Genomic DNA, 26818 nt, shown 5'->3' on the forward strand with positions numbered 1-26818 from the left:
CTCACTAAATGTAAGTTCTGACATAAGAGAATACTTTCTTCGAAACTGTTCACCATGAAAGAGTTCTAGATTATTGTTACTATCCATTTCTCTTTCTCAAAGATTTTTATCTTTACATTTTAGTTCCACTGTATTCCCAGGGTCTCCTTGTTTAACATAAGTTTTCAAAAAGATTTTATGTTAGTGATTTTTCATCTTTTATTTCTTGCTCTATAAATAGGAGTCATCTATTTTATATACATTTTTTTCTTAATATATGAAAGTGAAGTTGCTCAGTCGTGTCCAGCTCTTTGCGACCCCATGGACTGTAGCCTACAGGCTCCTCTGTCCATGGGATTTTCCAGGCAAGAATACTGGAGTGGGTTGCCATTTCCTTCTCCAGGAGATCTTCCCGACCCAGGGATTGAACCCGGGTCTCCCACATTGTAGGCAGACGTTTTACCATCTGAGCCACCAGGGAAATATATATATATAGATTTTATTGAAGTACAGTTGACTTACAATGTTTCAGGTACACAGCAAGGTGATTCAGTTATACATATACACATATATTATCTTTGAAATTATTTTCTATTATAGGTTATCACAAGATATTGACTATAGTTTTCTGTGCTATACAGTAAACCTTCATTGCTTGTTGCATATCTATTCTTTTTACTTAAAATCTAGCATTCTATTTACACTAGAATAAGTGGAGTCAAAATATCATAAATAGTTTAGTTAGGCTTTTAGTTCTTAAAAGTCCCAAAACCAAGTTTGGAAGTTCAAACAACAGACTACAAGGGTTTTCAATCTCAACTAATTATAAGAAAAAAAAAAAAAAGAAAACCAGAAATAGGGGTACCATTCATGGGGTGAAAAGAACTGAATATCTCTGACTCCATACACACTTGAAAAAAAGATGGAAATTACTGACCAAAAACAAAACCAGGTGAACATTTAGTTCATTTAGATGTTCACTGGACACAAGCTGGTCAATCAGGTATTCCATTATGACAAAAACAAAATTAAAACCATGGATGAAATGCTGAAGTCCACAGATAGTTGCACAAATAGCACATTTGCACAGAAGACACCGCCAACCCTGGGCTGTTAGCACTCAGGCTGCACTGCCACGGCACAGTGTAAAACAGACAACACTCTGATGTCAGTGTACAGGCAGTCTGTGGGAGTCAATGTATTCTTTAGGAAAAGTGTGGGCTCCATCATCAGCACTAGAACTTTATTTTAAATACGGGGGGGGAAAAGTCATGCTTATCTCAAAAGGCTCAGTTGTAATATGTCATTAGATTTTTAATGAAAACAAAATCAGCTTGTTCGGATTTATATTTATATTGTGTTGGGGGTAAGGTAGAAGGCCTGGGCTGGAGAATGAAGGTAAAATGAATCTAGTCATTAAATGTTCTTATTCCCATCAGACTCCATTTTTTAGACTCAGGGTTTTGAGATTTGCTTTAGCCGGCTTAAGACCTGTAGCTTGGTGCTCTAAGTCCAGTCAAGAAAAATAAGGAAATACTGTACAAAAGTAGGGCAAGTCAAGACTGAATACATGTTTTGAGCTCAGACAAAGTGTCCGAGGCTCCAGAGTCCTGGAAAAGCAGGGTTTCCGAGAGGCAGAAGTTAGCAGGGGAGTGACAGACCTGAGGACCAGCACAGAATTTGTCACTGCTATTTTGCAAACTCTCCAAATTTGCAAACTCTCCAAACTTCTGGTCAGACACCAATTCTCAGTTTGAGCTCTATTAAATAGTCACACTAAAATGCTAACCTTGATGATTAATAACAACATGTAAATGCACTTACTTATAGCTTCGAAAGTAAATCTTCCCATTCAGTGCAGTGAAGTGTAGAACATACTCTAAACCAGCCAGGCGGATATTTGATACCGTGGGGCCTCTGAAGAAATCTAAAAGCACACATTAGGTCGTTAAAAAAAATTTTTTTAAAGACCAACATACCTTTAAAATTCAGTTACAAATTAGCTGCATTCTAAATAAATGGAACTCTTTAATGTCTTATCTAAAAAAGGTAAGTAGCACAAAACTGATCCCTGAAAAATGTGATGGTCCCATCCTTCTATCATTTAATCTCATGACTATATTTCTGTGTTTAGTTCACTGAGCCATGTATTAGGTTGGTGCCAAAATAACCGCAGTTTTTGCATTGTTGAAACTTGGTGTTTGATATTGGAATACATTCTAAATAAATGTGGTTATACTATATATAATTTTAATGTGAATTTCCTGCTTTATGGTTTTCTGCTTATGATTTACTATTGCTGTTTATTTTATATTTATCCTAGACTATGGAGATGATGTTAGACAAAAAGCAAATTTGAGGGACTTTCTTATCCGAGTTCAAAAGGGGTCACAAAGCAGCGGAGACAGCTCACAACATCAACAATGTATTTGGCCCAGGAACTGCTAACCAACGTACAGTGCAGTGGTGGTTCAAGAAGTTTTGCAAAGGAGACAATAACCTTGAAGGTGAGGAGCATAGTGGTTGGCCATTGGAAGTTGACAATGACCAGTTGAGAGCATCATCGAAGCTGATCCTCTTACAACTATACGAGAAGTTGCCAAAAAACTCAACATCAACCATTCTATGGTCATTCAGCATTTGGAGCAAATTGGAAAGGTGAAAAAGCTCTGTAGGTGTGTGCCTTGTGAACTGACCGGAAATCTAAAAAATTGTCATTCTGAAGTGTCATTTTCTCTTACTCTATGCAACAACTGAAACATTTCTCAATCGGATTGTGACCTGCAAAAAAAGTGGATTTTACATGACAATTGGTGACAACCAGCTCAACGGTTGGACAAGAAACTCTAAAGCACTTCCCAAAGCCAAACTGGCACCAAAAAAGGTCATGGTCACTGTTTGGTGCTGCCTGTCTGCTCCACTACAGCTTTTCTGAGTTCTGGTGAAACCATTACATCTGAGAAGTATGTCAGCAAATCAATGAGGTACACTGAAAACTGCAATGCCTGCAGCTGGCATGGGTCAACAGAAAGGGCCCAATTCTTCTGCAGACAACACCTAACTACACGTCGCCAATCAATGTTTCAAAAGTTGCACACACTGCACTACAAAGTTCTGCCTCATCCAGCATATTCATGACCTCTCGCCAACCGAATACTACTTCTTCAAGCATCTTGACAACTTTTTGCAGGGAAAATGCTTCCACAACCAGCAGAACAATACAAAAAATGCTTTCCAAGAAGTTGACTCCCGAAGCACAGATTTTTATGCTACAAAAATAAACAAACTTATTTTTTGATAGCAAAAATGTATTGATTTTAATGGTTCTTATTTTGATTAACACAGATGTGTTTGAGCTACTTATGATTTAAAATTCACGGTCTGAAACCACAATTTTGTACCAACCTAATAATTTTTCAGTTTTGAAGTTCTTCTAAACCAATGCTCAGCACAAGAGTATATCATGTTTACTATGATTATTAATTTTTTAGAAAATGTAAAACAAGATATAAAATTTTAATCTACTAAGATAGATAGGTTAATATAGCAAAGGTCTATAAATATGGCTGTTCAAACTTTGACTATTAAATTGAACTAGTGTTTTTTATATGGTGGAGGCCACCAAGAAAACGTCAACAAAGAATCTCAACTATATGAGCAAAGAAAAGCAACCTAAAGTGTTCAAGACAGAAAAGAACCACCAAGATAAGAGAGTAGGTTGTTTTCTCAGAGTGGTAGTAACACCCAAGTGGCACATGAGACAACTTTAAATGATATACAGGCAGATATAATCTATAATGCATTATTTATGTTATTATATACCATTTAACATATAGAGTAGGAACATACAATTTCTTTTTAAAAAGAGAAATCAATATAAAGAAAAATCTCCAGTGAACAACACTATGGATACTACATGGACATGACTAAAGTTACAAAGATGACACATGAATGAAAAAAGTTTGGAAAATACATTAGTGAAGTTTGGTCACCTCATTCTACACTTAAGAAGACTGAACCTGAAGGAAGCTAAATGGAAATATACGAATAACATTCAGCTGAGGCAAGGTTATGCATAAAAAGTCATCCAACTTAATTACTTAGGAAGAGCTGCCACAAGACAGATGATGTCATGAACAGGAAATATCTCATATTCTGTCCCAATTGCAGCTACCCAGCACTTTTCTTCCGTCTTCCCATTAGCTCATAAGATGGGAATAATCTCCATGTGCATGGACATACATATCTTTTGTAGTTTGCCTTTTCCTTCTTATGGATAACTAAGAGAAAATCACATTGCTAATGTATATAAAACAGACATAAGCATGCCAACACATGTACGTAACACCTTTCCTTACTACCCCAAACAAATATTCCTCAGGGATACTTTTATAAACCAAATATACTTTTTAAATTCTGATCTAAAATTTGATCAGAATAATGACAAACTTTCTCATAATTTTACCAAACCCTGACTCTTTCAGTGGCCAAGTTAATAAAGCCCCACTCACTGTTGTGGCAGCATTACTGAAGTCAGAGTCATTCTGGAGAACAACATATGTAAATTCCAGTCTCCCCTGAAACAGCTTTTGCAATGCAAACCATACAGGCATGTGTTCATCCATAAGATTTTAAGAAAGAAAGAAAAAATGAAATGAGGTAGCAAGTTTTAAGAACATTACCCTTAGCTCACATCATACACAAAAATTAACTCAAAATGGATCATAACTCTAAATGTAAGATATGACTTCAACAATATATATAATATAAATTATAACAAATTATATATATGCATATATATATGAAAAAAGTCTTTGCAACCTTGAGATAAGCAAAGGTTTCTTAAACAAAACACTGCATAAACATACCATTAAAGGAAAAAATGGATAAAGTAGATTTTACAAAAATTTAAAACTTCTGCTCTTTAAAAGAAATCACTGTTTGCAGATGACAGGATACTATACAAAGAAAATCATAAAGATGCCACCAAATATCTACTAGAGCTTATCAATGAATATACACAGAAATCTGTTGCATCTCTATACACTTAACAGCACACTAGCAGAGAAATTAAGGAAACAACCCCATTAACAATCATGTCAAAAAGAATAAAATACCTAGGAAAAAACCTACTTAGGAAGGTAAAAGACCTATACTTGGAAAACTGTAAGACAACGGATGAAAGAAACTGAAGATGACACAAACACATGGACAGACACACTGTGTTCACGAGCTGGAAGAATCACGTTAAGACGACCATAATGCCTTATAGATTCCAATGCAATTGGATTCCTATCAAATTACCAATGGCAGAGAACTAAAACAAACAATTTTTAAATGTGTATGGAAACGCAAAAGACCCAAATAGTCAAACAGTTGTTTCATGTCCGGTTCTAACTGTTGCTTCTTGACATGCATACAGGTTTCTCAGACCAATAAGGTGGTTTGGTAGTCCCATTTCTTTTAAGAATTTCCACAGTGTGTTGTGATCCACACAGTCAAAGGCTTTCACCATAGTCAACGAAGCAGAAGTAGATGTTTTTCTGGAATTCCCTTGCTTTCTCTATGGTCCAACAAATGTTGGCAATTTGATCTTTGCCTTTTCTAAACCCAGCATGTACATCTGGAAGTTCTCAGTTTATGTACTGCTGAAGCCTACCTAGCTTGAAGGATTTTGAGCATAACCTTGCTAGGATGTGAAATGAGCACAACTGTACGGTAGTTTGAAAAATCTGAGAGTGGAATGAAAGCTGACCTTTTCCAGTCCCGTGGCCCCTGCTGAGTTTCCTAAAGTGAAAGAAGGTGTTACTCACTCAGTCGTGTCCGACTCTTTGTGACCACACGCACAGTAGCCCACCAGGCTCCTTTGTCCATGGAATCCCCCAGTAAAGATTACTGGAATGGGTTGTCACTTCCTTCTCCAGGGATCAAACCCAGGTCTCCTGCATTGCAGGCAAATTCTTTACCGTCCGAGCCACCAATGTGTCTTCTAACACCTTAGTTCTGTTTAACCAGGATAAAAACTTGCTTAAACAGAAGTAAGGGGGTTGGAGACAAATCAGTTAAGAGTCAGAAGGAAAGCCCCAGTTTGAAAATTTTTTCAATGGATCAATTCTAAGCAAAAGTAACACCTTAAGTGTGACTGTGTCCATGAGTAAAAACACTGGAAAAGGGCACAGTAGGTTGACCACAGTGTTGATGAGAAATACCAGGAGATTTGCAGTCAGAGATCAGATCAGATCCTGATTCTGCCACTTATTACCTCTTCACTCTGCACAAAAGTAAACTGGTCTCAATTTCTTCATCCACAACATGGGAATAATATTACCATAATGAATCAAGTATTTGCTTAATTTCTAGTGTGGTTACATTTGGAAATGAGGCCTCTATGGAAACAGTTCAGGTGAAATGAGGTATGTCATAAGGATGGGTCTGATCCCACAGGGTTAGTGTTTTGAAGAGGAGACACTAGAAAACTTCAACCTTTCTTTCCTCTTCTCCCTCCTTCCCTTCCTCCCCAAGGAAAAGCCTTGTGAGCACATAGCAAAAAGCCAGCAAGAGAGTCCTCAGCAGAAACCTGGACTCTTAGAACTGTGAGAAAATAAATTTCTATTGTTTATAAGCTACCCAGTCAGTCTATGGTATTTTGTTATGGCAGCCTGAGCAGACTCATAGAATTACCTTTGTAAAAGGTGTAGAAAGGATTACATTTAATAAACTATCTGACCTAATCTATGGTAGTTATTTTCATTATTATATGCTCAAACTACCGCACAATTGCACTCATCTCACAAGCTAGTAAAGTAATGCTCAAAATTCTCCAAGGCAGGCTTCAGCAATACGTGAACCGTGAACTTCCTGATGTTCAAGCTGGTTTTAGAAAAGGCAGAGGAACCAGAGATCAAATTGCCAACATCCGCTGGATCATAGAAAAAGCAAAAGAGTTCCAGAAAAACATCTATTTCTGCTTTACTGACTATGCCAAAGCCTTTGACTGTGTGGATCACAATAAACTGTGGAAAATTCTGAAAGAGATGGGAATACCAGACCACCTGACCTGCCTCTTGAGAAATTTGTATGCAGGTCAGGAAGCAACAGTTAGAACTGGACATGGAACAACAGACTGGTTCCAAATAGGAAAAGGAGTTCGTCAAGGCTGCATATTGTCACCCTGCTTACTTAACTTCTATGCAGAGTACATCATGAGAAACGCTGGACTGGAAGAAACACAAGCTGGAATCAAGATTGCCGGGAGAAATATCAATAACCTCAGCTATGCAGATGACACCACCCTTATGGCAGAAAGTGAAGAGGAACTAAAAAGCCTCTTGATGAAAGTGAAAATGGAGAGTGAAAAAGTTGGCTTAAAGCTCAACATTCAGAAAACGAAGATCATGGCATCCGGTCCCACCACTTCATGGGAAATAGATGGGGAAACAGTGGAAACCATGTCAGACTTTATTTTTCTGGGCTCCAAAATCACTGCAGATGGTGACTGCAGCCATGAAATTAAAAGATGCTTACTCCTTGGAAGGAAAGTTATGACCAACCTAGAGAGCATATTCAAAAGCAGAGACATTACTTTGCCAACAAAGGTTCGTCTAGTCAAGGCTATGGTTTTTCCTGTGGTCATGTATGGATGTGAGAGTTGGACTGTGAAGAAGGCTGAGTGCCGAAGAATTGATGCTTTTGAACTGTGGTGTTGGAGAAGACTCTTGAGAGTCCCTTGGACTGCAAGGAGATCCAACCAGTCCATTCTGAAGGAGATCAGCCCTGGGATTTCTTTGGAAGGAATGATGCTAAAGCTGAAACTCCAGTACTTTGGCCACCTCATGCGAAGAGTTGACTCATTGGAAAAGACTCTGATGCTGGGAGGGATTGGGGGCAGGAGGAGAAGGGGCCGACAGAGGATGAGATGGCTGGATGGCATCACCAACTCGATGGACGTGAGTCTCAGTGAACTCCGGGAGTTGGTGATGGACAGGGAGGTCTGGCGTGCTGCGATTCATGGGGTCGCAAAGAGTCAGACACGACTGAGCGACTGATCTGATCTATCTGATATATACATTAAAGTAGAATAAGAATTAGGAAATGAGGTTAAAATAAATAAACAATGACCATAGATGTAGATATGGCCACTAACACAGACAAAGGCAAAGAAGAAAAAAAGTAACTGAGGTAATTGAATTTACGATAGACTTTAAAGGAACACTAATTAAAACTAACCTATTACTTGATTCATTATCATCTTTATATACAAGAAGTTGTTTACTTTGTTGTTTTAGTCACTAAGTCTTATCTGACTCTTCCGCGACTCCAGGGACTATAGCCCACCAGGCTCCTCTGTCCATGGGATTTCCCAGGCAAGAATACTGGAGTGGGTTGCCATTCCCTTCTCCAAGGGATCTCTGCACCCAGGAATGGAACCCACATCTCCTGCTTGGCAGGTGGATTCTTTACCATTGAGCCACCTGGGAAGTCCCATAAGGAGTAGTCACACTTAAAAGTAACCATAAAAATAAGGATGGACTGGGAGTTCCCTGATAGTCTAGTGGTTAGGATTAGGCACTTTAACTGCCGTGGCCTGGGTTCAATCCCTCATTCTGGTTGGGAAACTAAGATCCCACAGGCCACACAGTGTAACCAAAATTAAAAAAAAAAAACAGGATGGACTGAATAGAAAAGCAGGACCCACTAAGATTAACTACAAATCTATATAATATTTAGGGCTTCCCTTGTGGCTCAGCTGGTAAAGAATCCGCCTACAATGTGGGAGACCTGGGTTTGATCCCTGGGTTGGGAAGGTCCCCTGGAGAAGGGAAAGGCTCCCCACTTCAATATTCTGGCCTGGAGAATTCCATGGACTGGATAGTCCATGGGGTCACAAAGAGTCAAACACGACTGAGCAACTTTCACTCACTCACACTAATAAAATATTTAAGGAAGCAAAAGAGAAGCAAAATTCAGAATGAGCAAAATAGATACCTGGCATGAAAATACTGAAGTTAACTTTTCTTTCTGGCCAATTACAAACAAAAACACAACTTCCTAACAGGAGAAAAGCCCCTGATAAATTCTCTTTACCTACTGCTCTACATTTGAACACACAACACTAACCAGGTTGCAAATCTGCAACTTTCTTATTTCTTATTTATATTAAAAACTCAACTCTAAGTGCCGGACAATCTTACCATCCCTCTACCTGTATTTCTTCTTTCCCTATGCCTTTGTGGTTTTTACTCCCTACTGCTCATCACTGCATTATTTGGTTATTCCTGCCATCTAGTGGAAGCACAAAATAAGAAGATAACCATTTAAACAAAAGCAACAAACCTCTGTTTCTAACAAATTATAAGTACTTCCCTCATTAATAGTAATTAAACATAAGAACAAGGAGAGAAAAGCTGGAAATCTGGGTGAATGCAATAGAAGTACTAGAAATCTTGGCTAAAAAAAAAAGTCCCTTGATGTTCCCAAATATGTAATATTCAAAGAAATATTGGTCCTTGTCTTCCATGTATGGTTTTTTTTTAAATCCATGGAAAATAGAGGTAAGAACCTAAAGTAAAGACTCTGCAAAGGAATTATTTACCATGGGCAGTATGAAGAGCAGAAGCAGAAAGCACAAGCTTTGGGTTTTGATTGTGTCTCACCTACTTAATAACACTTAACCTCTCTGAGCCTCCATCTTCCCACCTGTATATTGAAATATTACCAAACTCAAGAGCTTTAGTAAGGATTAAGGAGGTAATAGAAATACTTAGTTTTTCAAAAATAGCCATTATTAATAAGAGAAATGAGAAGTCCTGAAAATTGTATTCCCGAATAAAGTAACATGAAAGCAATGTGTCCGCCCACAAACCTTCTTCAGTTGGCTCAGACTTGTAAAGAGCATATATTTAATTTATTTATAAAATATATCCAAGCAACTTTTCAAAGTGATCTAGGGCAAATTAATGTAAAAACCCAAAAGAAGGGCAACCAAAAAAGTTAAGGCATAGTTTGTAAGAATGATATAAGAAAAGCTCAAATTGAACACATTATTTAAACTTAAAAAAATTCCAATGAGTATCAAAAGAGTATCTCTAGGAATAAACTAAATTACTTTTCAGAGTTAGAATACAGCTGTGGAGATGTGATCACAGAGTATTAAGTATTAGTAACCTTTAAGAAATCATAGAGAGCTTTTGTTGAAGTCTTCCCCGCCTCCACTGCCATCATGTCTAAATCAGAGTCTCCCAAAGAACCCGAACAGCTGCGGAAGCTCTTCAACGGAGGATTGAGCTTTGAAACAACCGAGAGTCTGAGGAGCCATTTTGAGCAATGGGGAACGCTCACAGACTGTGTGGTAATGAGGGATCCAAACACCGAGCGCTCCAGAGGCTTCGGGTTTGACACATACACCACAGTGGAGGAGGTGGATGCGGCCATGAATGCAAGGCCACACAAGGTGGACGAAGAGTTGTGGAACCAAAGAGGGCCATCTCAAGAGAAGATTCTCACAGACCTGGTGCCCACTTAACTGTGAAAAAGATTTTTGTTGGTGGCATTAAAGAAGACACTGAAGAACATCACCTGAGAGATTATTTTGAACAGTATGGGAAAATTGAAGTGATTGAAATCATGACTGACCAAGGCAGTGGCAAAAAGAGAGGCTTTGCTTTCGTACTCTTTGATGACCTTGACTCTGCAGACAAGATTGTCATTCAGAAATACCACACTGTGAATGGCCACAACTGTGAAGTGAGAAAAGCACTGTCTAACCAAGAGATGGCTAGTGCTTCATTCAGCCAGAGAGGTCGAAGTGGTTCTGGAAACTTTGGTGGCGGTCGTGGAGGTGGTTTTGGTGGGAATGACAACTTTGGTCATGGAGGAAACTTCAGTGGTCGAGGTAGCCTTGGTGGCAGCCGTGGTGGTGGCGGATATGGTAGCAGAGGGGATGGATATAATGGATCTGGTAATGATGGAAGTAATTTTGGAGGTGGCGGAAGCTACAATGATTTTGGCAATTACAACAATCAATCTTCAAATTTTGGACCCATGAAAGGAGGAAACTTTGAAGACAGAAGCTCTCTCCACCTATGGTGGTGGAGGCCAATACTTGGCCAAACCACGAAACCAAGGTGGCTATGGTGGCTCCAGCAGCAGCAGTAGCTATGGCAGTGGCGGAAGGTTTTAATTACTGCCAGGAAACAAAGCTTAGCAGGAGAGGAGAGCCAGAAAAGTGACAGGGAAGCTACAGGTTACAACAGATTCGTGAATTCAGCCAAGCACAGTGGTGGCAGGGCCTAGCTGCTACAAAGAAGACATGTTTTAGACAATACTCATGTGTATGGGCAAAAAACTCAAGGACTGTACTTGTGACTAATTGTATAACAGGTTATTTTAGTTTCTGTTCTTTGGAAAGTGTAAAGCATTCCAACAAAGGGTTTTAATGTAGATTTTTTTTTTTGTACCCATGCTGTTGATTGCTAAATGTAACAGTCTGATCATGACGCTGAATAAATGTCTTTTTTTTTTTTTTAATGTGCTGTGTAAAGTTAGTCTACTCTGAAACCATTTTGGTAAAGTACCCCAACAGTGTGAAGTTAGAATTCCTTCAGGGTGATGCCAGGTTCCATTTGAAATTTATTTACAACCTGCTTGGTGGAGAAGCTGTTGTCTTCAGAACCTTGGTGTAGTTGAACTGACAGTTACTGTGTTGTGACCTGCAGTTCACCATTAAAAGGGTCACCCATGCAAAGTCATGGAGTTTGTCTTATTTTTTTGGTTATTAATCATTGTTGGCACATCCTATGCAATATATCTAAATTGAATTATGGTACCAGATAAAGTTATAGATGGGAATGAAGCTTGTGTATTATCCATTATCATGTGTAATCAATAAAAGACTTAATACCTTCTTGAAAAAAAAAAAGAAATCATAGAGAACAATAATGCTAGCTTTTCAACAAAGAAGAGAAAAAGTGGTTTAAAATTGGTAAATCTAACAGCAATCTCAGGCAATAACTACACTGTATACTGGAATTTAAGAAAGTGACCTGTGAACACATAGAAAGGGATGTTGTCATTAGATAAAACATTAGGAATGAGTATTGTTCACTAAGAATCAGTCACCTATAAAACAACCTTAGGAGGTTTTTTGTTTTTGTTTTTAAATGGAAAAGGGAGGAAGGAAATTGGTGGAGGTCAAGAAAGCAAATTATATGGGATTATAGTGTGAAATACCTTGTGTATCAGACTAAGAGAAACTAACAGAGGTTTTTGAATTGGGAGTAGATGATGTATAATAATCTTTAAAATAGAACTTTTCAATTCTGTAAATTTAATAATGCCAATAATGATAGGAGATGGGTGCAAGAATGTAGTAAAGTGCAAAATGCCATATAAATAGGTTGGTACCAAAGTTACCACACTATCAGAAAGAAATAATGATCTATAGAGTATAATATCCCTTTAACTCTTTCTGTCTAATGGGGAATAAACAAAATAATGAAAAGGAAAAAGAGAGATCAAAAGAAAAAAGCTGTTTATCCAGAGTGAAGCTGCAACTGCCACCACCAATGAAAAGTCTTAGAATGCCTATTTGAGCTAACCTGCAAGTAAGAATTAAAATACTTACCAATAAGAAGACTTTTTAGTCTTCTGTAGTCTTCTGTTACATCAAAATCATCACCTGCAAATATTAACATGGGTTTTGTTCCCTCAGGACATTTACTATTCTAGGAAATAAAAAAATGTAATTATATAATTATCAAGTCTAAACTGTTTATATGCTGATTTTCAAGTAGTCAATATTGATAGCAACCCATTTTCATATTTTCTTAACTGTCCTAAAACTGTATCTATGAATACTGATTTTACTTACTGTTCTTGGCCCCACTGCAAGGCATGTGGGATCTTAGTTCCCCAACCAAGAATTGAACCTGTGACCCCTGCACTGGAAGCACGGTCTTAACTACCAGAATGCCAGGAAGTCCCTATGAATACTGATTTTAGACTTAAAACTAGAGTGGGGATTTTTTCATTTACACATTTTTTTAATACTAAAAAATATTTTTTTCATTCTACTTTCTTAGTATCAAATTAGTAAGTGATTAAAGAATGAGGTAAGCTACTTTCTATGCAAAGAATAAAATAAAAAGCTAAGCTGGAAAACAAACACATCCCTCTAACAGCCAACATTTCAGAGCTGAAATAAATTTAATTTCTTTGAATTATTTGTAACAATATGCTTTTCCTACTGTGTCATTTGTAGTATTTTAAAATGTCATTTGTTGTATTTTAAAATGAAAACTAAATAAACTACCAGCTCAACATTCATATGGGAAGCAATATGTTATACAAGCTACAGAAAATATGGGCAGTCCTCACTCAACAGAATCAAAGCTCTTACTATAAAGTGTTTTGTCTAGTTCTGGCTTTTCTTTTTCTTTTCTTTTTTTTTTTTTTTTTTGGTTGCACTGCATGGTTTGTGGGATCTTAGTTCCTAAACCTGGCATTGAACCCAGGGCCCTTGGCAGTGAAAGCTCAGAGTCCTAATTGGACCTCCAGGGATCTCTCTAATTCGAGATTTTCAATACCAAAAGGAATTGTGAATTTTTGTTTTACCAAAGTGAAAAAAAAACAAAAACCAAAGAAAAAAAATTCTTTAACTAAAGGATTAATTTAGGGAAGAAAAATGATTGTTGGTCTGAGCTTTCCATTGATCCTAATATCTCTACTCTGACACTAATCAAGGATTTTCCAAATTGGGGGATGAGGAGGTGATAAGACAACAAACAAACAAACAAACGTCCTCTGCCATTGGACCAGAGGTCATTTGTTGCTTCCAAGTTCACTATGGCCACTCTTGTTGACATTCTCTGCTTTCAACCTGAACCTGAACTGTCTACTTAGGAGATGGGCTAAGTCTGATTGAGGGCCTGAATAGACCTTCCAGGCCCACTGACTCTTCCATGTCCATCTGTGTCTGAAAAGTTAGTCAAAGTTAAGTCGCTCTGTCATGTCTGACTCTTTGCAACCCTGTGGACTGTAGCCCACCAGGTTTCTCGGTCCATGGGATTCTCCAGGCAAGAATACTGGAGTGGGTTGCCATTTCCTTCTCCAAGGGATCTTCCCAACCCAGGGATCGAACCCAGGTCTCCCGCATTGCAGGCAGACACTTTAACTTCTGAGCCACCGGGGAAGCCCTAACTAACCTTAAATTTTAAATCATCTCATTCCTTAGACTTATTCTATGCAGAATAACCATCCCTACAATTTTGATCATCTTAGAAAACAAGTTTCTAGAATAATCACTCTATTTCCTGGTAGTGTCTAATCACTTGTTGCTTAAGTGTTAACAAAAGCATGAAGCTTGGCAGTAAAAGTGGGCGAGTCAGAAAAAAAATGCCTGGTAAAGATGTCTTTAAAATGAGGAGGTAGAAATAAAGAGGAAATAAATCTGGAGAGAAAGTGCAACAAGCCATGCAACTTCAAAACAAACTAGAAATATAAGCTTGTATAATAACCAAATAACAGGTCATAGTGAAGGGGACTGGTTAATGGCCTATGTAAGGATTGCCAATGTAAGCACATTCTCATCAGTTAATGAATTTTATAGTTACGGATATGTTCCATGAGTGAAAATTTAGTACTCAATTTAAACGGTTCTTGTTAAGAACAAGCCTGCCAAACAGTAATGATTTTGTGGTCCAGTTTAGAAGCTACACAGCGACTTCCCTTTCCCTTTTCACTTTCATGCATTGGAGAAAGAAACGGCAACCCACTCCAGTGTTCTTGCCTGGAGGATCCCAGGGACGGGGGAGCCTGGTGGGCTGCCAGCTATGGGGCCGCACAGTCGGACACGACTGAAGCGACTTAGCAGCAGCAGCAGCAGCATAAAAACCAAGTTCTTTCTCATTTAAGCTACAAAACTGTATTCTTACTCTTCACCACAAGATGTCACTATTTCCCAAGAGCAACATAAAATGCTTATTTTAAAAAAATCAATTATCTTACCTTAATATCTTTAAGGGAGACAAATTTCTCAATACCTAATTCAATCATATCCAGCACATGGTAGTCATACATACGACCTAGAAAAAAAACACATTCTCTTTTATTTTTCCAAAAGAGCTGCCTTATATTCACCTACTTATCTGCCTCTTTTTTTTGTCCTTTAATCTCCCAGACATGTTCCTTCTTTCTTAAATTTTCAACTCCACCTAGAATGAACTGTTACAACCTTGGTCCTGTAAAGGATCTTAAAAGATCACTTAGCCAAACTTCCTTATTTTACAGAAGAGCAAATAAAAGTCCATGGAGGGTAATGAGCTTGCCATTGAGTCACTGACTGTGCCAATCCAAGTCTCAATGCAGAGCAAGGGTTTATTTTCAAATATGTTTATTACACAGGTATTTATTAGGAAAGGGTCACTTTATGTGAATAAGTATGATACTTTTTTTTCTAACTCTAATATTGATTTTAGGATATATGTTTTATAGCAAAAAACCTCTACAACTTGATCGAATGTGATATTAACATGCCCATCCTTTACCTGCAGACTGGTAGATAAATAAAAAACTAGCTTAGTGTTTACTGGTTACTCCTGAATACCATCATTCTGAGCCACAGAACTGACTCTATAAAAGTTTTAAAAAGTAAATGACATTTACCTATTACTAGATTATTTGGCCGCTTCTTATTATGGGAGCCAAACATGAATAAAGAACAATCTGACTTCTTTGAAAAAAATTCCTGTAAAACCAAAGAAATTCCATTAAATCAATGCATAAATATAAGAACTTTAAGAACTGCACTTCTCTGAAATAAAAGGTACTCAAACTGGAAGGGTAAAACTGTCATTATATGCAGAAGACATGATACTAAATACAGAGAATCCTAGAGTCCACATAAAAACTATTAGAATTGATCGATGAATTCAGCAAAGTAGCAGGATACAAGATTAACATACAGAAACATGCTGCATTTCTTTTTACTAACAAGGAAATACCAGAAAGGGAAAGTAAAAGAAAAAAAAAAATAATCCCTTTTTTATCGCATCCAAAAAAAAAAAACAACTTAGGAACAAACCTGCCCAAGCAAGTGAAAGACTTAAATGCTGAGAACCATTAAGACAGTGACAAGGGAAACTGAAGATGATTTAAAGAAATGAAAAGACATCCCACACTCTGGATTGAGGAATTAATATTGTTAAAATGGCCATACTATCCAAAGCAATCTACAGATTTAATGTGATCCCTATCAAATTATCCACGATATTTTTCACAGAACCAAAACAAATAATCCTAAAATTTATATAGGACCTATTTATAAAATTTAGGTCCCTATATGGAACTAAAGATCTAAAACTGCCAAAGCAATCCTGAAGAAAAAGAATAAATAAAGCAGGAGGCATAACCCTCCCACATTCCAGACAATACTACAAAGCTACAGTAATCAAAACAGCATGGTATTGGCACAAAAGCAGACTATGCATCAATGGAACAGAAGACAGAGCCCAGAAATAAAGCCACACACCCACAGTCAATAATCTTCAACAAAGGAGGCAAAAATATACAAGGGAGACAAGACAGTCTCTTTAGCAAGTGGTGCTGGGAAAGCCAGACAGCTGATGTAAATCAATGAAGTTAGAACACACCTCACATCACACATAAAAATAAACTCAAAATGGCTTAAAGACTCAAATAAAAGCAAAAATAAATAAGATCTAATCAAACTTACAAGCTTCTGCACAACAAAGGAAACCATAAACAAAATGAAAAAAGACAACCTATAGAATGGGAGAAAATATCTGCAAACAATGAGGCCAATAAGGGCTTAATTTCCAAAATATACAAACAGTTCATACTACTCAATAACAACAACAACAAAAAACCCAAACAATGGACAGAAGACCTAAATATTCATTTCTCCAAAGAAGACATACAGATGGCCAATAAGCACATGAAAAGATGCTCAACATAGCTAATTATTAAAGAAATGCAAATCAAAACTACAGTAAGGTACCACCTCACGTAAGTCAGAATGGTGGCGGTGTTGGTGGTGGTTTAGTCGCAAGTCATGTCAGACTCTTGCAACCCCATGGACTGTAGCCCACCAGGCTCCTCTATCCATGGAATTCTCCAGGCATGAATCCTGGAGTGGGTTGCCATTTCCTTCTCCAGGGGATCTTCCCAACCCAGGGATTGAACTTTAGTCTCCTGCATTATAGGCGGATTCTTTACCAACTGAGCCACCGGGCAAAATGACTATTATAAAAAAGTCCAGGGGACCTGCCTGGTAGTCTGGTGGTTTAGACTGTGCCTCCACTGCAATGGGTTCCATTGCATGGGTTCCAGCCATGGGTTCCATCCCTGGCTGGGGCACTAAGATTCCACATGGCACATGATGTGACCTGCAAAAATAAAAAGTCTATGAATAACAAATGCTGGAGAGAGTGTACACCATTAGGAATGTAAGTTGGGTGCAGCTACTATGCAAAATAGCATGAAGACTCCTTCAAAAACTAAAACCAAAGGCTTCCTTGGTGGTAGCTCAGTGGTAAGGAATCCACCTGCCAATGTAGGAGACAGAGTTCAATCCCTGGTCTAGGAAGATCCCACATACCACGGAGCAACTAAGCCCGTACACCACAACTATTGAGCCTGTGCTCTAGAGCCTGGGAACTGCAACTACTGAGCCCACATGCCTGAAGTCTGTGCTCCACAAGAGAAGCCACTGCAAACAGAAGCCCAAGCACTGCAACTAGAGTAGCCCCTGCTCACCACAATTAGAGAAAAGCTTGCGCAGCAACAAAGACCTAGCACAGTCAACAATAAATTAATTTTAAAAAAACCACCAGCAATAACTAAAAACTGAGCTACCATATAATCCAGCAATCCCACTGCTGGGCACATATCTGGAGAAAACTCTAATATGAAAAGATACATACACCCCAAAATTCATAGCAGCACTATTTACAACAACCAAGACATGGGAGCAACCTAAATGTCCATTGACAGATGAATGGATAAAGATGTGGCATGCGCGCACACACACACACACACACCTACACACACACAGTGCAATACTACTCAGCAATAAAGAATGAAATGTCATTTGCAGCAATACTGATTAACCTAGAGGTGATCATAATAACTGAAGACAGAGACAACAGCATATAACTTGTATGTATAGCCTAAAATATGACACAAATGAACTTATTTACAAAACAGACTCACACACAGAAAACAAACTTACCATTAACCAAATGGGAAAGAGGGTGGGGAAAGGATAATTTAGGAGTTTGGATTAGCAGATTCAAACTACCATACATAAACAACAAAGATCTACTATATGGCACAGGGAACTATATTTGATATCCTGTAACAAACCATAATGGAAAAGAATATGAAGAACATATATATGTATAAGTGAATCACTTTGAGGTATACCAGAAATTAACTCAACATTGTAAATCAACTACACTTCAATTAAAAAGAAAAAAAGAATTGTACCTCTAAACTAAAAACAAAATGTCCGTGAGTCTTTTCAGTGGAAATTAAAGAAGACATAATAAACTAGATAGGAATAAACAAAAGAAAAGGTCTTTATTTGCAGCTTTTTACTTAATTTTTTTTTTTTATTTGAGGTACTTAGGGAAAAGATGTTAAGTTTAAGACCAAAATGAAAACTGCTGCTGCTGCTGAGTCGCTTCAGTCGTGTCTGACTCTGTGCAACCCCATAAACGGCAGCCCACCAGACTCCCCCGTCCCTGGGATTCTCCAGGCAAGAACACTGAAGTGGGTTGCCATTTCCTTCTCCAATGCATGAAAGTGAAAAGTGAAAGTGAAGTCGCTCAGTTAAGTGTCCGACTCTTCGTGACCCCATGGACTGCAGTCTACCAGGCTCCTCCATCCATGGTGTTTTCCAGGCAAGAGTACTGGAGTGGGTTGCCTTTTCCTTCTCCAGTGCATGAAAGTGAAAAGTGAAAGTGAAGTCATGTCCGACTCTTAGCGACCCCATGGACTGCAGCCAACCAGGCTCCTCCATCCATGGGATTTTCCAGGCAAGAGTACTGGAGTGGGGTGCCATTGCCTTCTCCGAAATGAAAACTACTAGGTTAATAAATTTTAAAAGGCCATTTATTTTCAGTTATGTGGTTATTTTGGAATACCACATGAAGTATTCCATTACAGGACACACATGAATATACTACAGACTTATGTGAATTAATCAATATGGTGTTTTTGGATATTTATGAATGTACTCATGTGTTTACAAGACATTTAACTACTTTTCACTGCAAACTTCATCCATGCAGGAATCTTGCCCTAGTTTCTCCACACCATCCCAGCTGTGACTAGTTCCACTTTGTGTACCAAGCAAGGACTAACTGACAGTTCTATGATGTTCCTACCAGTGAGAGATTTTCTGCCATTTGGCTCTCAAAAGTATTGACTTCCATTACAGATTCGAGAGAGGTGGAAATATAGTTATGGGGTATCCTAGACAGTTTCTTCTACATTATTACCTATACTTTACATCCCACATATTGATACTTTGATTCAGTTTACAGAGATTCCCAATCTCAGCACAAAAATTAGATTGAATGTGTTCCAGTTTAGTTCCAGCACAGTTGGAAACGTTTCCTAAATTTATTTATTCATTTATTTTTGGCTTCATCAGGTCCTTGTTGCGGCACTTGGACTTAGTTGCCCCACAGCACATGGGACCTTAGTTCTCTGACCAGGAATGGAACCCACATCCCCTGCATCTGAAGGTAGATTCTTAGCCACCAGATCATCACGGAAGTCCAAGCTTCCTAAATTAATGGCAAATAATTAAAGAACATGTGAACCAACAATAATCCTCAACTTCTTTATTGAGTCCAAGACCTGAGGTATGGGCCCCTAGTTTGGTTATCATTCATTCCAGGGTTGAAAGAAGTAAATGGGACAAACAACTACCTACTTGTCTTTCTACTCCCTGTGTAGAGGACAGAGTCAGAAAGTCTAAGCATTCTGGCTTTGCCATTTACTATGGGATTGGTCAACCTTTCTGAGAATCAGTTTTATCATGTAAATCAAAGGCAGTAACACCTCCTGCAAAAATCTGCAAGAACCACATGAGATGTTATATGTGAAAGCAATTTACACTGGGTCTGGCACCAAACAGGTGTTCAAAATACGCTTGTTCAAAAAAAAAAAAAAGATTTTTGTTTTTACATTCTCATGTTAACATCCCAAAGGTTTCCATAAACTATCTTTCACATATATGTATATATGTGGTGTGTGTGCTAAGTCAGTCAGTTGTGTCCGATTCTTTGAGATCCCATGGACTGTAGCCCCTCAGGCTCCTCTGTTCATTGGGATTCTCCAGGTTGCCGTGCCCTCCTCCAGGGCATCTTCCCAACCCAGGTCTCCCACATTGCAGGCAGATTCTTTACTGTCTGAGCTACCAGGGAAGCCTATATATAGTACTTATCTGTCATCTTCTCCATAAACTCAACTTTTTATTAAAATTCTAGAGCAAGAGAAGTCAAATTATCTCCAAAAGGCCAGATAATAAATGTTTTAGACTTTTTTTTTAAATGATATTATACATGTTTCAATGCCATTCTCCCAAATCATCCCACCCTCTCCCTCTCCCACAGAGTCCGAAAGACTGTTCTATACATCTGTGTCTCTTTTGCTGTCTCTCATATAGGGTTATCATTATCATCTTCCTAAATTCCATATATATGCATTAGTATACTGTATTGGTGTTTTTCTTTCTGGCTTACTTCACTCTGTATAATAGGCTCCAGTTTCACCCACCTCATTAGAACTGATTCAAATGTATTCTTTTTAATGGCTGAGTAATACTCCATTGTGTATATGTACCACAGCTTTCTTATCCATTCATTGGCTGATGGACATCTAGGTTGCTTCCGTGTCCTGGCTATTATAAACAGTGCTGCGATGAATACTGGGGTATACCAGAATTGAAAGAAACATGTGTACCCCAATGTTTTAGACTTTTTATATACTTTAAAAAAAAAAAAGCTTTAAAAATGTAAAAACCATCTTAGCTCGTGAGCCTCACAGAAACAGGGATTCAGCCCACAGGAAGTATATTCCCCAGCACCTGGGCACACTTCCAAGACTGCAGTATAAGAAGTGTGCTACTGGGGGATGGGCAGTCAGGAGGAAATCAACCAAATTTCTAACATGACCACTGTTTCCACAACCATTTGGAGCTCTAGCAGTATGAAATTTATTACAGCCAATGAAATATCTCCTGTTTCTGGAAGCAGACGATCAAAGAGGGTAAAAGCCATAATTTCAAGTGTAAGAAAAAATGTCTTATCAACATTAGATTGAAAAAAAAATACAAAATGCTACAGATTCTACAACATAATATTTCTACACAGTGGTCACTCAACTAAAAGCACCATGGTATTACAAAATAAAACCAGCCCTGGATAAGTCATGTATGGAAGAGATAGGATTCTGGGCTAGACTTTTTATTACTTCCACGATCTCTTCAACAAATGACTGTGAAAAATTCAAGACTGTGATAAAAGAAACTTAATTAAAAAACAACATTTATTTTGGCAATATTTTTCTTAATATATTATAATTTTCACTGCAGTTAGATGCCACGTTAGGATAAGATGCTCAATTTCAGTTTTTTAAGTAATCATTGAGATTCTATTCAAAAACTTTTCCTATTAAATTCACTAACTAAAAGAACAAATGATGGGACTTCCTTGGCAGTTCAGGGGTTAAGACTCTGAACTTCCAAACCAGAGAGGGCACAGTGGGTTCAGCCCCTGGTCAGGGAAACTAGGATTCCACAAGCCATGCAGCAAACAAACAAATAAGACAAGCGATAGTATTCCTGTCAAGAGAACATAATCATGTTCTCATGTTTAGCAATAAATCAGGTAGTGTTCCCTGTTTTAAAAATATTTGAAAAAAGAAAAGTAAAAATTTTTTAAATCGAATTTGCATTATAAAAACATCCATAACAAACTTCCTTTGGACAATTCATTAATTATACACTTAAAGTATAATTAACTCTTTAAAATTCTATCAATATACATGCAGGCAATGAATACATACTATCCATAGTGAAGCATAAGATCTATAGTAATATTTTTGGAAATAAAAGTCTTATTCCCCCTGTACACTGCATCAAAATTTTGTAACGCAGGATGATTTCTAATTCAAAGTCATAAGTTAGGACTACTATTAAATTAAATGAATTAGGCTGAATAATCACTTGTATGCCCTCTTAAATCAGAGATTCTTATACTTACCAATGATGTCTGATCCTCAAATGGCCTTGTAATATTTTTCCTAATGTTAAAAAAAAGTGACTGTAATTTTAATAAGCAATTCACCCATAACAATAAGGTAATAAACAATAAGGTAATAATATTAAATAAAGATAATTATATATTCAAATGATCAAAAAAAGAAGCTGGAAGATATGTATTCATTCAAATATTTATTTAGTGCCAGGCACTGTTCTAGGAGCTAGGGATACCATAATACCATGTCAAATAAGATCCCTGCTTTCATGGTACATTCTAGAGGAAAAGTAAACAATTTCAAAAAGTTCTAACTGTTGTGACAAAAGTAAAACAGGGCACCATGTTAGTATGAAGAATGGAAAACGATTATTTGAGCTGAGACCTAATAAATAAGGAGCTAGCCATGGAAGAGTTTTGAGGTTAAGAGTACTCTAGGAAGAGGGAACCAAGAAAGAAAAGATTCTGAGATGGAAACAAGTTTAGACTATTCAAGAAAGAGAAAGCAACAAACATCCCTGGAGCTTAATGAACAAAGAGTTAATGGTGGGATATGAGGTCAAAGATGAAGACACGGTCCAGAAAATGTAGGGCCTTGCTGGTTCAGGTAAGGAATGTAAGTTATTCAAAGAGTAACAGGAAGCAAAGGGGGATTTTAGACAAGAGAGTGATATGACTGGATTCAAATGTTCTTTTTAAAGGGCTGCTCTGTCTACTATGTGAGGATGGAATGTAGCACAGCAAGGGTGAAGAGGTCAGTAAGCAGCTATCAAGTAATCCAGGAGAGAAGGAAAACGGTGGGCTGGACCAGCGGTGGCAGCAGTGGAGACGGACCAAGAGTGGACAGAGAAGTGTAGAGCTACCTTCCCATGCAAAAGGTTTGTTCAAACATGCATGAAGAAATGCTGCTAAGGTACACAAAAATCTAATGGTGCTGGTTGTTCGAAGGAGAGTGTGTGTATATTTATATTTTCACTGTATATTTTTGAATTTTTAGTCACGTAAATATAATACAGTTCATAATTTTTACCAATTTAAAGAGAAATAAAATCATATATACAACATGATCTCAATTTTGTTTAAAGGAAAAAACAGATGTATAGACACAAAACTACATGAGGAGAAAATATACACAGTGTTTATCTATGAGTGATTATTTACTCTTATCCCAATTATTTAAGATAAATATATATTACTTTTATAATCAATAAAAAAAGTATTTAGAAAAATGATGCCAAATAAATCAGGAAAAATTACTGCAGCATTTATGATTAATAGCTAAAAGCAATTCACAAGTAAATAGAAGACAGAAATTACAAAGAAGAAAAGGAGAAAGGCTCAAATGAAGTCTCTGGTATTGGAGTGGAATTGAAATTAGTAGTATGAACTCATGAATTTTTAGGACATATCAGTATCAACTCAGGGCTTTTTAAATATATAAATAAATATAAAATATAAACAAATACAGATGTGCATACATGCATAGGTTAATGTACCTATGTACAAGCTCTTGTCTGCTAGAGGACTGATGACACTCCAGTAGCAACTGAGCATACTTAATGCCCATATCTCTGTTTCTTAGTTATCTTTCTCTAATATATGGAACCAGGATTGATTCCACGGCTCTGGCAATGAAAACTGCAAGATGAGCCTAGAGCATCTTGTGATGCCAGAAAGGAAGTGCTCAAACACAGGGGCACTTTCAAAGGGCACACAGGCCAACCTGAGAGAGATTCCAATGGCCAAAGGGAGAACAATTTATCAACAAAATAAATCATGACAGCACTGAACCCCAAAGAACATAATAAATACATAGTCCACACCGACATAAATAAGTAATTTAAACAAATGAAGAAGAAGGGACTGATTTTCCTTACAGAATCTCAATTAATAATGTAGAGGGAATGAAGGGAAATAGAAAACCACTATGCTACTGCTAAGTCACTTCAGTCGTGTCCGACTCTGTGCGACCCCATAGACGGCAGACCACCAGCCTCTGCCGTCCCTGGGATCCTCCAGGCAAGAACACTGAAGTGGGTTGCCATTTCCTTCTCCAATGCATGAAAGTGAAAAGTGAAAGTGAAGTCGCTCAGTCGTGTCCGACCCTCAGCGATCCCATGGACTGCAGCCTACCAGGCTCCTCCATCCATGGGATTTTCCAGGTAAGAGTACTGGAGTGGGGTGCCATTGCCTTCTCCGAAAACCACTATACCACCACAGTAATCACTATTGTAGACAGGATTCACTGATGGATGCTAAAATGAATAAGCAAAAGTTTGAGGAGAACTAGGATTACTTGAAAACTTGCAAGTATCTCCTCTAAACGTCTGTTAATTACAAAGGGGAAAATATCAATAGAAACTTTATAGTGGGGAAATCTAGCAGACACCACTTTAATCAAATTTAACACCAGCAGTAAGAAGATATCAAGTATTCCTTGGTAAGATATACTGAAAAGGCACATCACTTTTGTGATATTACTGCCAAAAATGCACAATCTCAATCTACTCATAAGACAAATCCAAACTGAAGGATGTTTTACAAAATAACTGACAAGTGCTCATCAAAAGTGTCAAGGTCATCAAAGACGAGGAAAGGTTGAGGAATTGTCATAAATTGGAGGAGACTAAGAAGACATGACAACTAAACACAATGTGGGATCCTAGAAGAGGAAAATGATATCAATGAAAAAACTGGCACGAACCAAATCAAGCCTGTGATTAAAAGGTAAGTGTGTATAAATTACTGTCCCCATGTTCATTTCTTACTTGTGATAACTGTGCTATGGTTACAGAAGTTATAACATTAAGAGATGTGGGAGAAGGATAAGGGAACTGTACTATTTTTGCAACTTTTCTGTAAGTCTATTACTATTTCAAAGTAATACATACATGCTATGATTACAACTCTGTAAGAATGTTCAGTACAAATGAATACACAGATGGGAAAGAAACAAGTTTTGAAATACTCATAGCTATGTATATAAGGAAATGTAATATTTTTTAAATAAAATATTTTTCTAAGTCTCCCATAAAGTGATTGGTTGTTACTTTTATAATGAAACAATATAATTAAATAAGTAAAAGAAATCACACTTACTTTTTATACAGAATGCCATAAGGTTTCTTCAGTGCATACTGTAAAACATAATTTATAGCTTTCAAAACAAAACATATTGTGAAAAGCAGAGATAAAAGTGAAGCACTGTAACAGTCATTATGCAAGGTTATCCTAGCTCCTGAATCCTATTCTGATATCTTCTGCATGGCTCCCCTTTGATCACATATAATTTGCAACACAAGCTTAATATTCTTAGACAGGACTTTCCTAATTAAAAATGTCTATGCCTTTTCAATATTCCATCCAATTTAAATGATTCCCTTCACTTCCTTAAATTCTAGCTTCATTTAGCCTGCTCTCCTTTAACCACCCCCCGATTATTTGCAATTCCCCAGATGTATCATGCTCCTTCACACTCCCTTTGTGCATGAGCTTTTGCCTCAGCCTTGGAAGCCCTTCCCTTCCTCTTCCTTTTCCTCTTCTCATTTCAACTCCTTCAAAATGAAGCTTAACCATCATCTCTAGGAAGCCCACCCTGTGTGGCAGCCTTCATGGAATTTTAACTCAGCCTCCCATCCTACTCCATGACAGAGGATGAGAGGGTTGGATGGCGTCACCGACTCGATGGACATGAGTTTGAGTAAGCTCCAGGAGTTGGTGATGGACAAGGAAGCCTGGTGTGCTGCAGTCCATGGGATTGCAAAGAGTCTGACACGACTGAGCGACTGAACTGACTATCTGACTGACTCCCATCCTACTCCGTGCATACCTCCAGCACAGCACAGCATTCACAATGCTGTAACTTTTACTTGTCTGTCTCTCTCACTAAGCTCACTGAAGGGAGAGATTGTGTCTTATATAAATATTAATCCCCAATATCCAGCACAGTAGTTGGTATTGTTGGAAAAAATAAATGAATGTAATATGCAGTTAGCTCATTTTAGATATGTTCTTGAAATGTGAGGAAATCAAATTCCAGTCATTGAAATCAGGTGAAATTTACTAAGGGTGCTGTAAGGAAAACCAGTAGTCAGTACCTTAGCAAGGTAAACAACCTCCAACTTTAGCTTTTTTCTAAGGTTAGCATTTCTTAAGGCAAGGCAAAGTTTGCTATATATTTCTCAGCAGCCCAATTAGTATGCTAAAAACTTTCTAAAATGATTTCAACGCCATTTAAAAAGTGTGTATATACATAAATATACGTACCACATCTCTAAGCACTTGTGTTACTGTTGAATTTGCATTTCCCCCTTTAATCAACATAGCATTTTTAATATTTTCACTGAGTTTCGGTTCTCTCTTCTCAAGGAATCTCTTGGCTCTTTTTGTTTTGGGTTTTCTGTTGCGAAAAATCACAATTTGTAACAACTTAAGACATTTTCCTCATATTACAAAACCAAGACTTAAATGCAAATTCTTAAATATCAAAAAGATATTACATAACATTTATTAGTTAGGATTCCACAAAATCTCATTTTTGGGGAAATATTAAT

The 26818-nt window shown here is 37.6% G+C and overlaps 1 protein-coding gene and 1 pseudogene across 5 annotated transcripts in view; one reads left to right on the forward strand and one right to left on the reverse strand.

The window, feature by feature from the left end:
• The window catches only part of RPF2 (ribosome production factor 2 homolog), a 37811-nt gene that overhangs the window by 7519 nt on the left and 3474 nt on the right, over nt 1-26818 (reverse strand). The window contains exons 2-8 of one of the 5 annotated variants that reach the window (XM_086317326.1): nt 26532-26664; nt 25365-25402; nt 22272-22311; nt 15640-15721; nt 14983-15059; nt 12602-12701; nt 1804-1906 (exon numbers count right to left, since the gene is read on the reverse strand). In XM_086317326.1, the coding sequence (XP_086173452.1) occupies nt 1804-1906; nt 12602-12701; nt 14983-15059; nt 15640-15721; nt 22272-22311; nt 25365-25402; nt 26532-26664 (573 nt within the window). Of the gene's footprint in view, nt 1-1803; nt 1907-12601; nt 12702-14982; nt 15060-15639; nt 15722-22271; nt 22312-25364; nt 25423-26531; nt 26665-26818 lie in introns of all 5 variants that reach the window. The other 4 variants (XM_086317328.1, XM_086317329.1, XM_086317327.1 and 1 more) reach the window with 4 other exon arrangements.
• On the forward strand, nt 10175-11312 carry LOC147365836 (heterogeneous nuclear ribonucleoprotein A1-like; annotated as a pseudogene).

This window comes from Bos grunniens, chromosome 9 (genome assembly GCF_055505025.1).
Source record: "Bos grunniens cultivar Pamir isolate PY7600 chromosome 9, Bosgru_T2T1.0, whole genome shotgun sequence".
Lineage (NCBI taxonomy): Eukaryota > Metazoa > Chordata > Mammalia > Artiodactyla > Bovidae > Bos > Bos grunniens.